Below are 13,456 nucleotides of genomic sequence, written 5' to 3'. Positions count from 1 at the left end.
GCAGGCCGGGACCTGGACTGTCCCTTCCGTGTCCGGCCCGCAACAGCGACGTGGCCACGCCTACCTACTTTGAGTGACAGCGGCGCACACTGCCCACTCTCCCGCCAATACTCCTCAGGCCCGCGAAGACGCGACCAATCAGAGACCAGGCAGCCACAGCGCCAGCCTCCTGTGAGGCGGTCGGGGGCCGCCAGTTCCTTTTCACTTTCGTCGGGCCGTCGCTTTTTCCCTGCCCTTCTGGGCGGCTGCATCAGGCGTTGGAGTTTGGCGACTGCCTGCAGTTCCGAGGCTTAGCTCCGCAGTGGGGCCGCCAGCGGGGCGCGCAGAGCCGAGAGGTCTCCCCTCCAGGTGGACGCCCGATGGTTTCGTCCGATCCCGCGCGCGCGGGAGTTGCTGAGGGGCGGGGCCGCTGCGCCTTTAAGGGCGGTTGGTGTGCGGCGAGCTCAGACCTCGTCAGCGCTGTCGCTGGGAGAGGTTGTCGCTGCTGCACCTCCATTCACTCTTGTGCCGCCATGGCCTGCAGACCTAGGAGCCCACCCCGGTACGGGAGCCGCCGCGACGCCGATGAAAGGTAAGTGGGCCATGCGGTCTACAAGTCTTCCGTGTCTAGCTGTCTGAGGTAGGGGTCCCTGAACAACCCGGGCGTGCAGGGCCCCGCCCACTGACCGCAGTCTGTGTCCTCAGCCCGCGGTCCCCTGCGAGATGGAGCCTCGGACGCAAACGCAGAGCGGACGGAAGGGACCGGAAGCCCGAGGACTCCGAGGAAAGCGAGCGCCAGATTGCGGACCGTCGACCTGAAAGGTGGGCGCTGGCCGAATGGAAACGGGTTGGTCACTTGGTGGGTCTGGAGGAGGGCCAAGGGACCCTCGTCCCTTTGCACTCGCTTTTTAGGAGCCATTGGAATAAATTAGGTGACTCTGGATTCCCTTCAGTTTTGCTCAGTCTTAGAAGCGTCTTACCAGCGACTGATAGGGGGAAGCAAAACTGGTTTTATCCAGAGTGGGGGAGCCTTTGTGTTCTTCACGCATAATGTCAGGGACTACTGCTTTGAACACCTTGCTACAATGTTTTGACAACTCCCTCCCCCGCCGTGTGTGTGTGTGAGAGAGAGAGATTAAGTTTAATTATCTGAGTGAAATCTAGATGTGTGTGTGTGAGAGACAGACACACAGACGGGGGGGGGGGGACACCGACGGACGGACGGAGAGATTAGGCTTAATTACCTGAGTGAAATCCAGATGCAAAAGTTGAATTCCCAGGCCTCTCAGAAATCCGTGATGTGCCTGAGCCCCTTCCATCTGATCAGCTTTTGCCACAGTGTTTAGTTTTTGTTGTTGTTTTAAGATGAGGCTCGGTGCTGGAGTCAGTGAGATCTTTTGGTAGCCTCGTGGAGGTGTGCCAGCAGGTAAAACAGTAATTCAGAGAGACCAGGAGTGTCTAAAGAGTAAGCTGGTGATGTGGGCTGCTCAGGGAAGTGCTCTCTGGGAACCTTTGTGTAGTGACTGCCAAGAGAAGAGTGATCTCAATATCGTGACCATGCCTTTCAATGGGGATATGTGGTCTCCTAGCCAGGTGACTAGGAGGGAAGATAAGGACAGGGCTGCTAAGCCCAGTGAAGGGAAACGGTGATGTAGCTTAGGGAACTCAGGCTTGTGCTGATCGAAGATAGAAAAGTCAGACTGATTCAATCCTTTGATTATCTCTGTTTAGAGTCAATCCCCATGGTAGCTATAGCTGTCATGGGAGGGAGGCTGTCAAGTGTAAATGTGATTTATCAGCACATATTTGAAGGCTTTCGACTAGTTATGGGGGTACAGGGGAGGCCAAAGGACAGCCCTAAGGTAGGTAAACGAGGAGGTGATATTGTATGTATCGATAATCCCAGTAATGCTCAGGAATTAGAAGCCAGAGTATCGGAAGTTCAAGGCCTTTCTTTGCTCCTAGTGAGTTTGAGACTAGCCTGGGCTATCCTGTCTCAATGGAAACAAAACCAACCAAACAGAAAACCTTATTGAGATGAAGATCTGAACAGTCATGGTCTCAGTTGTCTGAAGATGAAATGTTAGGTTGGTTTTGGGAGGTGGGGGTTTTGATTTTAAAGACAGGGCTGTCATGGAACTTACTAGGTAGACCAGAAGAGGGCATTGGATTTATGGGTGATTGTGAGTTGCCATATGGGTGCTGAGCCATCTCTCCAGCCCCAAATGTTAGAAGCCTAAGTTCTCCGGGTCTTGGTATCTGGAGCCCTGGTTCATATACTGCTCCATAACCAATTCATTTTTAACAATAACAGGATGCTTCTGTGCGTTGGCGTTTTACTTTTTTTTCTGTTTTTTGGTTTTTCGAGACAGGGTTTCTCTGTAGCTTTGGAGGCTGTCCTGGAACTCACTCTGTAGACCAGGCTGGCCTCGAACTCACAGAGATCCGCCTGCCTCTGCCTCCCGAGTGCTGGGATTAAAGGCGTGCGCCACCAACGCCCGGCTTTACTTTTTTTTTCTTAAGAAACTTGTTTATTCACATCTGTCTTCATGCACACCAGAAAGGAATCTGATCCCTTTACAGATGGTTGTGGGTCATCATATACTTGCTGGGAATTGAACTCAAGACCTCTGGAAGAACAGTCGAGAGCTCTTTTTATGTGTGGTTGGTTTGTTTGTTTTTTCTTTCAGACAGAAAAAAAAACCCAGCCCTGGCTGTCCTGGAACTCACAGTGTAAACCAGGCTGGCCTTGGCCTTGAACTCACAGAGATCCACCTGCCTTTGCCTCCCAAGTGCTGGGATTAAAGGTATGCGCTACCACCACCACCCCAATCAATGCACAGGAGGTTATTTTTATTTCTCTATTGTTTTGGAGGCTGTCGGTCCAGCCCGGCCTCGAACTCACAGAGATCTGCCTGCCTCTGCCTCCTGAGTGCTGGGATTAAAGGCGTGCTCCACCACCGCCCGGCGGGAGATTAATTCTTAGTGAGGTAAAAGTTACATGTGCCAGGCATGGTATCACATGCCTTAATGCCAGCACTTGAGAGGCTGAGGCAGAAGGCTCTCTTGAGATCAAGGCCAGCCTGGTCTATAGAGTGAGATTCTGTCTCAAAAACAAGAAAAAACTTTAGATTCATGAGATTTGTTACCTTTTCCATGTAATTGTGCCTATTAAATGTTATGTCTTGTGCATCTGAAAGGTAAACCTCATCTGTCTTACTGACCTCTCACTGTGGGTTTGTCAGTGTTTAGAACGACAAATTTTGTTGTGGAGTCTAAAAAAAAATCCTATAATATTGGCTGGATTGATGCCTCAGAGGTTAATAAGAGCACAAACTGCTCTTGCAGAGGTCCTGCCTGAGTTCAACTCCCAGCAAGCATATGGTGGCACACAACCATCTGTAATGAGATCTGCTGCCCTCTTCTGGCATGTAGGCATTCATGCAAGCAGAACACTATACATGTAAATAACTTTTTTTTAAAAAAAAAAACCCTATACCACCTTTTTTACAGCCAGCACATTGAAGCCAGGTATACTGGCTAACACCTGTATTGCTAGCACTTAACGAGGTAGCTTGAGGGAGGAGAGTTCTCAAGACTATATGGTGAGACTGTTTGAAAACAAAGTCACTGAGCATTGATGGCACATGACTTTAATCCCAGCATTCTGGGAGGCAGAGTTCAAAGCCAGCCTGGTCTACAGAGCGAGTTCCAGAATAGGCTCCAAAGCAATACCGAGAACCCCTGTCTTGAAAAACCAAAAAAAAAAAAAAAAAGAAAAAGAAAAAACATGAAGCCAAGTTCCATAGTAGGTGCTCTTTGTGGTACTGACAACATTTTTGCCGCCCCCTCCCCTTAGACTTCCCATAGTCTAGCACTGACTCGTAGTGGATTGGTAGTTGTTTAATGATGTCCATAAGACTTTGAGAGATTGCCTAAACTTACCTATTTCTTTGTCATTGTGTTAAAGCAGTGCCATATTTCCTCAAAAAACTGAGATAAAGTACTCATTTAAATGTATTTTCCCTTTATTGTAGTTTTACAACTCCTGAAGGCCCTAAGCCCCGTTCTAGATGTTCTGACTGGGCAAGTGCAGTTGAAGAAGATGAAATGAGGACCAGAGTTAACAAAGAGATTGCAAGGTACATACTTTGTAATATTTTGTGTTTTTTTTTTCAATCACTATGTTTTTATAGAATGTCTTAGGATCATGGTTCTTAAAAATCTGTTCTTTAGGGATTGAAAGAGAGAGATAGAGAGATTGCAAGTGCATACACACCATCCGAGGTTGCCATTGGGGTGAAAAAAATTCCTTATCCATGGGTTTACCTCCACAGCTCTAGAAGGTTTCTATTTTTGTTTTTGGGCAAGGCTGGAGCTTGAATCCAAGGTCTTGGTATGCTCTCTGAGAAGAGTACTTACTTTACTTGGTTGGCATAAAGAAACCAGTTCACATCAGGTGGTTGTGATGCATGCCTAAAGGCCAAGGATAAAAGGGAAGAAGAAAGGGAAAGTCTCTTGGATTCCTGTTGTGGTCAGAGATCAGAGAGTGCTGACCCCGGTTCTGGGCTTCTCAGTAAGTGATTGCTGTCTCTAAATAAATATCTTAGACCCCCCCCAATATTCGTTGTGTGGATGTGTTCCATCTTCACCTTTGAAAGACAGCTGATAGATTCTCTGGCTTGGCCTTAACAAGATTCCCAGAAAATAGATGGGTCTAGTTGCACACACTGTTAACCCAGCACTGGGGAAGCAGGTGAATATCTTGAATTCAAGGCCAGTTTGATCTGCATAGTAAGTTCCAAGAAAGCCAGGACTACACCTAGATGTCCTGTTGTCAACAGCAACAAAAAAATCCAGGATAATATCTGGGAGATTGAGAACCTAATGAAGGTTTAGCACATAGTAAACCTTAATCCCAATTTTTTTCTTTCTCCCTCTTTTTTTTTTTCCCCCCTTTTTGTTTTTTGAGACAGGGTTTCTCTGTGGCTTTGGAGTCTGTCCTGGAACTAGCTCTTGTAGACCAGGCTGATCTCTAACTCACAGAGATCCGCCTGCCTATGCTGCCTCTCAAGTGCTAGTGTTAAAGGCATGTGCCCAGCTCTTAATCCCAATTTCTTGCCCCCCCCCATGAAGTTTGGCCTTAAACTCGTGATCTTCCTGCCTCTGCCTCCTGAATGCTGGGATTATAGTAATGTCACCATGTCATAATTATGTGGCGCTAGAAAATCAGTCAAGTTCAAGGCTTTATGCATGCTAAACAACTACTTTCCAACTAAGCTAGATCTCCAGGTTTCCAGGTTCTTTTTTTTTTTTTTTTTTTTTTTTTTTCCTTTTTGAGACAGGATTTCTCTTTATAGCCTCGGAACTCTTCTCTGTAGAGGGCTAGCCTCAGATTCAAGAGGCCCAACTTCCTCTGCCAAGAGATGGGATTAAAGGCCTGTGTTACAGTGCTTTTTGAGACAATTTCACTATGTAAAACTAGACTGGCCTCAAACTTTGGGGTACTACTAATTTCCCTTCATTTCATTATTTTTGTTTGTTTTGGTCTCCAATCAAATGAATAGTTCATGATTAGTTGAAATACGTTGTTGGAACAAAAGATGTAAACCAAGTAGCTAGGAGGTCAGGTGGGATTTGTTAGCCAATTCTGTGTGACAGGGCTTCCTGTCTCCATCTTGGCAGTAGATGATGTTTGGGTTTTGCTAGTCACCTTGTCAAGAACCTCTGCAAAGGGTGTACTTGAGGACATAAGAACAATGTTTTCTTATATTCGGATTGCCTTAAATAACAGAGTAGGCTCTTGACAAATAATCTATCTTCTGAAATGATGTAACTGAGAGATGTTGAAAATAGACCAGCTGGCATCGAAGTCAGTCTAGGCAATTTAGACATTACCTTTAAAAAAAAGAAAAAAGGCAGGACTAAGAGTTTAATAAAGTGCTTGCCTTGTGCGTAGGGCATGAATTAGGTTCCCAGAACCCATGTAAAGAAGCCATGTGAGGTGGTATGTCTTGTAATCCAGTACTTAGGAGGCAGAGGTAGGAAAATCCCAGAAGTCTAGCTGAGTTGGCAAGCCCTAGGCCTCTTGGGGCCCACAGAGATGAATTCTCTTCATCTTGACTTAAAGTCAGAGAGTTCAAACTCACTATTGTTCTCTCAAGGTTCAACTACAGAATATTTGGCCTAAGGAGTAACTAATGGTTGTCTTTAGCAACAGGATATTTAGCCTAAGGTGTGGCCATTGTCTTGTCTTGATAATAGAATACTTGATTTAGGGTGTGGTTGTTTGTTTTGGTATTGAGAAGGAAATTACAATTGCTTGTATCTTGGCAAGGAAGTCTGTTTGCCTTCCCCCACTTTTGATAGGGATATATAAAGTCTGTGTGTAATAATCTTGGGGCATTTTCCCCCAGTATTCGCTGGTGTACCCTCCTGACTCTCATCCAGTGTCTCTGTCTTTAGTATCTATAATTTTTTGATCTGTCATTTCTTAATCCATTCTCCCTCCTCTTGGGCACGAACAAGGGCTACGACATAGACCTTATGCCAAGACAAAGTGGGATTGGCTCTGAGGAATGATAAAGATTTTTTTTTAGTTACATTTATTTTTATTTCTTTTAAATTTTATTTTAACTTTTTTATGTGCATTGGTGTGGTGGTGTCAGATCCGCAGGAACTGGAGTTACAGACAGCTATGAGCTGTCATGTGGGTGCTGGGAGTTGAACCCCCCCAGTCCTCTGGAAGAGCCGATAGTGCTGTTAACCACTGAGCCTTTTCTCCAGCCTGATAAAGCTTGAATGACCTTTATGAGCATACACATACATGAGCAGGAACTTTTGTTGTTTTTTGTTTTGTTTTGTTTTTTCCAGCCAGGGTTTCTCTGTGGCTTTGGAGACTGTCCTGGAACTAGCTCTTGTAGACCAGGCTGGTCTCGAATTCACAGAGATCCACCTGCCTCTGCCTCCCGAGTGCTGGGATTGAAGGTGTGTGCCACCACCACCCGGCCCATGAGCAGGAACTTAATTAAACATAGGAAAGGAAAGACAAATTTTTAAAGCTTTTTTTTTTTTTTTTTTTGAGGGCTAGGGTTAAAAATTACTTGGAACATGAATTGCAAGGGAATAGACCCAAGAGAAATAATGCCAGACCAGTGAGATGGTTCAGTAGGTAAAATGTGTCTAAACCTGATGCCCTAAGTTTGGCTCTCACAATTTAAAAGAAAAAATTTTTTAAACAGGGCTAACGTGATGGCTCAGTGGTTACTGAGTACTTACTGTTGTTGCAGAGGAACTAGGTTTAGTTTCTAACACCCACATGGAGACTCAACAGCTGCATGTAGCTCATAAATCTTTCGTATGTGGATGTTTTGCCTGTGTGTGTGTGTCTGTGTGTGTGCCTGGTGTCCATAGAAGCTAGAGGAGGGCATCAAATCTCCCTTGTACTGGAGTTCGCCACCATGTGGGTGCTGGGTAATCCTAACTGCTGAGCCAAAAAAAAGTTCATCTCCTGTTCCTACCCGACCCTCTTAAAATTTTAGTCAAGGGCTAATGTAATAAGTTCAGGCTAACCTCTGAGACTCAAGATTCTCCTGTTCCTGAATTGTTTTTTGTTTTATGCTTTTGAAAACGGTATTTTATTTTGTTCTCAGATACAAGAGAAAACTACTCATAAATGACTTTGGAAGAGAGAGAAAATCATCATCAGGAAGGTACATGCTGAAACATTTCTAATTTGTTATAATGAAAAATTTTGAGGGGCTTGTTGTCCCAGTAGCATTTATTGATGATTTGTTCTTCATTGTGTGTACTGGAAATTCCTATAGTATAGATTGTTTTTGTAGGACTCATCATTTGAGTGAAGAGGGGGACTACTACAGTGTTTTCTTGGCACACAGCGATCTTAAAATCCAAGGTTTGTTTAGTTAATCTTTCATTCTTTTCAGCTCTGATTCAAAGGAGTCTATGTATTCAGTGCCCGCTGATGTGGAGACGGATGAAAGTGTCTTGATGAGAAGACAGAAGCAGATCAACTATGGGAAGAACACTATTGCCTATGATCGATATATTAAAGAGGTCCCCAGGTAGTGTTGTCACATAGGCCTGTCTTATCCTGCCCAACAACTGTGTGCCTGTTGCTCATTAGATATACCGTCTAGGAAGTGTTTATTAGATTAGCAGCTCATAAGAACTTAAGTACAAGGATAGATTGTCATTTGAAAGGCTGGGAACAGGAAGATTAACAAGTAATCGTTTTCATGGCTTTGACTATTAGACAGCATTTTATCCTCAGGACTTATAAAGTACATGGTTTTTATAAGTAGTAGTTATTAAAATACACAATAGAAAAATAAAAGTCAAATTAAAGAATGTGTAAGTATTCAATTGGACGGGCTGGATGTGGTGGGTTTTTTTGTTTGTTTTCATCTTTTTAAACTAAGATTATGTGTATGAGGTCAGGTAGTGCTTGGTTCATGCTTTTAATCCCAGTACTTGGAGGGCGGGTAGAGATAGGCAGATCTCTTGAGTTATAGGCCAGCCAGGGTTACACAGAGAAATTCTGTCTGGGGAAGGAAAAAGAAAAAGATGGTGTGTATGAATGTTTTATCTGCATGTATGTACAGTATATATACCATGTGCATACCTGGTCCCTGCAGAAGCCAGATGAGGTTGTTGGATCCCCTGGAACTATAGTTTGATGGTTTTGAGCCACCATGTGGGTACTGAGAGGGTCTTCTGCAAGAGTAACAAGTGCTCTTAACCATTGAGCCATCTCTTTCAGTTCCTAATTGGAGAAAAAAAAATGCCATTACTCTGTTTAATGTAAGCAGCACATACTGATAAAGTTTTATTTTATCTTCTGGAGTCATTTGGGCAGCATTAGGATTCAAACATAATTTTTCTTTCTTTGTTTTTTCAAAACAGGGTTTCTCTGTGTAGTAGTCCTGGCTGTCCTTGAAGTCACTGAGATCCACGTGCCTCCGCCTCCCAAGTGCTGGGATTAAAGGCCTACGTGTGCCCGGCAAAACATGCTTTTTCTAAAGTGTGGACTCCAGCTGGGCTTTGGTGACTCACATCTTTAATCCCAGCCCTTGGGAAGCAGAAGCAGGCGGATCTCTGTGAGTTCAAGACCAGCCTGGTCTACAAGAGCGAGTTCCAGGACAGCCTCCAAAGCCACAGAGAAACCCTGTCTCATAAAAAACAAAATAAGTAAATAAATAGATAAATATGTAAAGTGTGGACTCCAAAGGAATAGTAAGATTTGAAGAAAGGGTCTTTCTGGGTGGCCTCATTTACCATTCTTTTGCCCCCACCTTCCAAGTGCTGGGAATACAGGTTCATGCCTGACTGAGATACTGCTTTTAATGCATTTCTGTGCTCATCTTATAGAATCTCAGTTACTACTGGGTGTTGTGGTCCATGCCTTTAATCACAGCACTCAGGATGCAGAGACAGGAGGATCTCTGAGTTTGATACCAGTCTGGTCTACATAGTGAGTGCCAGGCCTACATAGAGAGACCCTGTCTCTAAAACAAACAAACAAAAAGAATCTTAGTTATTAAATGTTAACCTCAAAGTATGCTTAGTCTTATCTAAGGTGCAGGTATGAATGCCTTGTACTGAAGTAATCTTATGTCCTACAGACACCTTCGACAACCTGGAATCCATCCCAGGACTCCAAACAAATTTAAGAAGTATAGTCGGCGGTCATGGGATCAACAGATCAAACTCTGGAAGGTGGCTCTACATTTTTGGGATCCTCCTGCTGAAGAAGGATGTGATTTGCAAGAAATGTATGTCTTTTTTTGCTTTCTTTTTCTCTGTCACAGTGACAGATTATTCTGGAAATTGTCAAGAGAACATGCGTACTAGCGTTCAGGCTTTGTTATATTGCACAGGGTTGTGGATGCCAAGGAAGAGCTCACTCCCCGTGCTGGGTTTAGTCTTTTGGAGCTAGAAAACAGTCTAGGACAGCTGTCTGTATGTGCAGGTCAGAGGACAATCTAGGGTGTCAGTCCTTTCTACATTGTTTGAGACAGGGTCTCGTGTTTATATTTGTCACTTTGCGGACCAGGTGTCTTATGAGCTTTCTTTGATGTAGGTTTTGGGAATCCATAATTAGGACCTTGTGCCACATAGGCATTTCCCACTGAGCCATCTCCCCAACCCTATTTGAGGGGGTTTGGTTTGGATTTTTGAGGTAGGTTTTCTGTGTACTTCTGTCAAGCTTGAGGTTAGACCAGGCAGGTCTTGAACTTACAGGTTCTTCTGATTGCTGGGATTAAAGGTGTGTGCCACCATGGCCTGCCCCCTATTTGATTCTGAAAGGTTCTTGGGTAGTCTAGGTTCCTAATGCATGCTGTGTAAGCACTCTACAGACTGAGACATGTCCTTAGCTGCATTTTTGCTGTTTTAACCAGGGTCTTTTTTTTTTTTTTTTAAGATTTATTTACTATGTATACAGCATATATGCCTGCAGGTCAGACAGGGCACCAGATCTCATTATAGATGGTTGTGAGCCACCATGTGGTTGCTGGGGATTGAACTCAGGACCTCTGGAAGAGCAGTCAGTGCTCTTAACCTCTGAGCCATCTCTCCAGCCCCTTAACCAGGGTCTTAACTCTGTAGCATAGGCTCAACTTGAAGTGCTGCCTCAGAAGGTATTGAGGTACTACCATACTTGGCTTAGTAGGGTTCCATTCTGCTCACCCCAGAAGAAAATTGGTCTTGCTAGCAAGAATGTTTACAGGACCAGGAGTGAGTTCCAGGACAACCAGGGCTCCATAGAGAAACTTCATCTAAACAGGACATTTACAGATGTGTATGAATGACAGCACAGATTGTCAGATTCTGGTTTTCTGTGAGTCGGGCATGATTTTCACTTGTAGTTGCTGTCAGCTTTCTATGTTGAGCGAGAGGTCGGGTTTTGGTAAATGTGACTAAAGGCTGACCTTGGGGACAGCATACATACTGTGATGTGGGTGGTGTTTGGTTTTAGTGAACAAACTTAGAATTCTCGTTTTCTGATGGTAGCAGGTGATTGACATGCTTGTTAAATTTCATTTCTCAGACAGCCTGTAGACCTTGGAGAAATGGAGACAGAGTTCACAGAAAGCAGCTCTGAGTCCCAGACAAGTTCACAGGATAACTTTGTAAGTGCTTCCTTTGGTTCTCTCTTTGCCTTATCTCAGATTCAGTAGCTAATGACCTGATACATTTATTCAGATTTGTCTGTATTTATACAATTTACAATAAAAAGATCCCTTTATTTTTGTGGACACTTTCCATTGTTCAAGTGTAAATACTTAGGCTCTGAAGTGGCAAAATATGAAAGACTCAGATATAAGCTATTATAAGCTGTTTGTTTTTATTTTTTATGACAAGGTGTCTCTGTGTAACAACCCTGAGTGTCCTAGAATTCACCCTGTAGACCAGACTGGTCTCAAACTCATAAGAGATCTGCCCACCTGCCTCCCGAGTCCTGGGATTAAAGGTGTGTGCCACCATCGCCCAGTTATAAACTGCTCTTACTTGAATCTGTAAACAAAGATTCATTGCCTTAGCCTAGTTCCCAGCTGTGTCATCCCAGGTACACTCGGGTTTATTGATCTTTTTTACACCATACATTGTGGTAGTGATAAGCTGGACATAATATGAATGTGCACTACAGAAATGGCAAAATGATGCTGGTTTTCTTGGCAAGCCCACTTGTGCTGGGGGTAACTGTGATCAGTTGATGTAGGTGTGACTGCCTCTGTTTTTCCTAGGACATGTATGCCGGCACACCCACCAAAGTCAGACATGTAGACTGCCAAGTGGAGGATGAGTTTGATTTGGATGCTTGTTTAACTGAACCCTTGAAAGACTTCTCTGCCATGAGCTAAATGCCACCTGGTGGCAACTGTTGGAAATATTTGGCTCTGCCTGGCCATCTGGAAGGAAGGCTGGCTAAGCGTGAGCTGCTGTGCATTTGTATTTGTTTTTTCCTTTAAGAGTTTATTTTCTCATGATAAATTGTTTTTCTTGCCTTATTTTATGTACGGTGAGTGTTACACACGTTTGGAATTGTAAATGAAGCTAAAATCTGAAGACTGAACCATATACCTGCCCCAAGTTAGACAACAGGATACTTGTGGTTTTCCACAAGAACTTGAGATTTCAGTTGCCTTTTTTCAGATGGGTTGACAGTAATTTTAACCATGTGTTTATGGGATCAATCTAGAGTCAGCTGTCTTTACAGGTAACTGATAATGTCTTCTAAGTCAAGCAGCTCCAGTGACTTTGTAAAAACTTATTTTCTGGTCTTTATCAATGTGAATGTAGTTTTCTCTGATACAGAGCTCTGAACAAAAATGTTAGGCTGTTATATTAATGGGCTTTATGTAAGTTATATAGTGTTAATTTGGAATTTGGAATAGCACTAGTGTGAGGTAGTATCTTAGCATGTGCTCTGGGAATTGAGGCAGAAGAGAGGGATTTAGAACTTTTTTTAATGATCGTTAATTTACCATGTAATATTTCTGTAAATGATAATGTGTACAGATATTCTGTTCATGTATTCAATTGTAAACTTGTCAATATTTGCATTTCTATTGCTTTTGTATGGAATGATAATTACAAAAATAAAGATGTTTTAACTGATTTGTAATGTTGCCCTATACTGTGTGTTGGGAGGGTCAGGGTAAGCTTTTCTTTTGTACCTGAAGCATTTGCATGACATGGTAATGGCATCTCCCTTTGAGAGACCCATGCCTAGATCTGGTGAGTAGTTGCCAAGTACAGGCACTACTAATATGTTAAGTCCCCACCTATCCCTTGATAGGTATGATCCTCTGGCATGGGACCTGGTTACATGTCAGTGTAGATCCCCACCATTCTCGTGTGCCTAAGCACAATGAAACCCAAGAAGCCAGTATGCTATCTGACCTTACTCATCTGCACTTGGGGTGTTAGGACTGTCTTAGGGTTTCAGTTGCTGTGAAGAGTCATCATGACCATGACAGCTCTTATGAAGGAAACCATTTCATTGGGGTGGCTTACAGTTTCAGAGATTTAGTCCATTATCATCATGGTGGCATATAGGTAGGCATGGTACTGGAGAAGGGGCTAAGAGTTCTGCATCTGGATCTGCAGGCAACAGGGTGTAAACTATCATACTGAGCATAGCTTGAGCAAAGGAGACCTAAGGCCCACCCCCACAATGACACTTCATCATGGCTATACCTACTCCAACAAAGCCACATTTCTTAATAGTGCAGCTCCCTTTAAGAGTCATTTGCTTTCAAACCACAAGGGCTCTTCCATGTCTCCTGTGTTAAACTCTGGACAAACTAAACACGACCCTGGCATCTCTGTTGATAGCCATTAGCTCAAAGCCCCATGTCCTAAACTTTATTGGAAATGATGATGGGCTTGACACAGCAAGAGGGGTAACTCTGGCAGCTTCCTTTGCATGCTTGACATCTGCCTACCTGTA

At 43.8% G+C, this 13,456-nt stretch overlaps 1 protein-coding gene across 2 annotated transcripts; it reads left to right on the top strand.

Annotated features, from left to right (window-relative positions):
* Nucleotides 1-204: 204 nt before the first annotated feature.
* On the top strand, nt 205-12,621 carry LOC101827917 (stem-loop binding protein). Of its 2 annotated transcripts, XM_005068894.4 has the most exons (8): nt 210-571; nt 685-801; nt 4,017-4,121; nt 7,632-7,691; nt 7,926-8,063; nt 9,624-9,773; nt 11,051-11,132; nt 11,748-12,621. In XM_005068894.4, exons 1-8 carry the CDS (start codon nt 360-362, stop codon nt 11,862-11,864), a joined length of 981 nt encoding a protein of 326 aa, XP_005068951.2. In that variant the 5' UTR covers nt 210-359; the 3' UTR covers nt 11,865-12,621. The 2 variants fall into 2 exon arrangements, with proteins under 2 accessions (XP_012967887.2, XP_005068951.2); XM_013112433.3 differs by lacking the exon at nt 4,017-4,121 and having other exon boundaries at nt 205-571.
* Nucleotides 12,622-13,456: the final 835 nt, after the last annotated feature.

Source organism: Mesocricetus auratus, unplaced genomic scaffold (assembly GCF_017639785.1).
Source record: "Mesocricetus auratus isolate SY011 unplaced genomic scaffold, BCM_Maur_2.0 Super-Scaffold_100006, whole genome shotgun sequence".
NCBI classification, from domain to species: Eukaryota; Metazoa; Chordata; class Mammalia; order Rodentia; family Cricetidae; genus Mesocricetus; species Mesocricetus auratus.
This window is presented reverse-complemented; position numbering and strand designations above follow the sequence as displayed.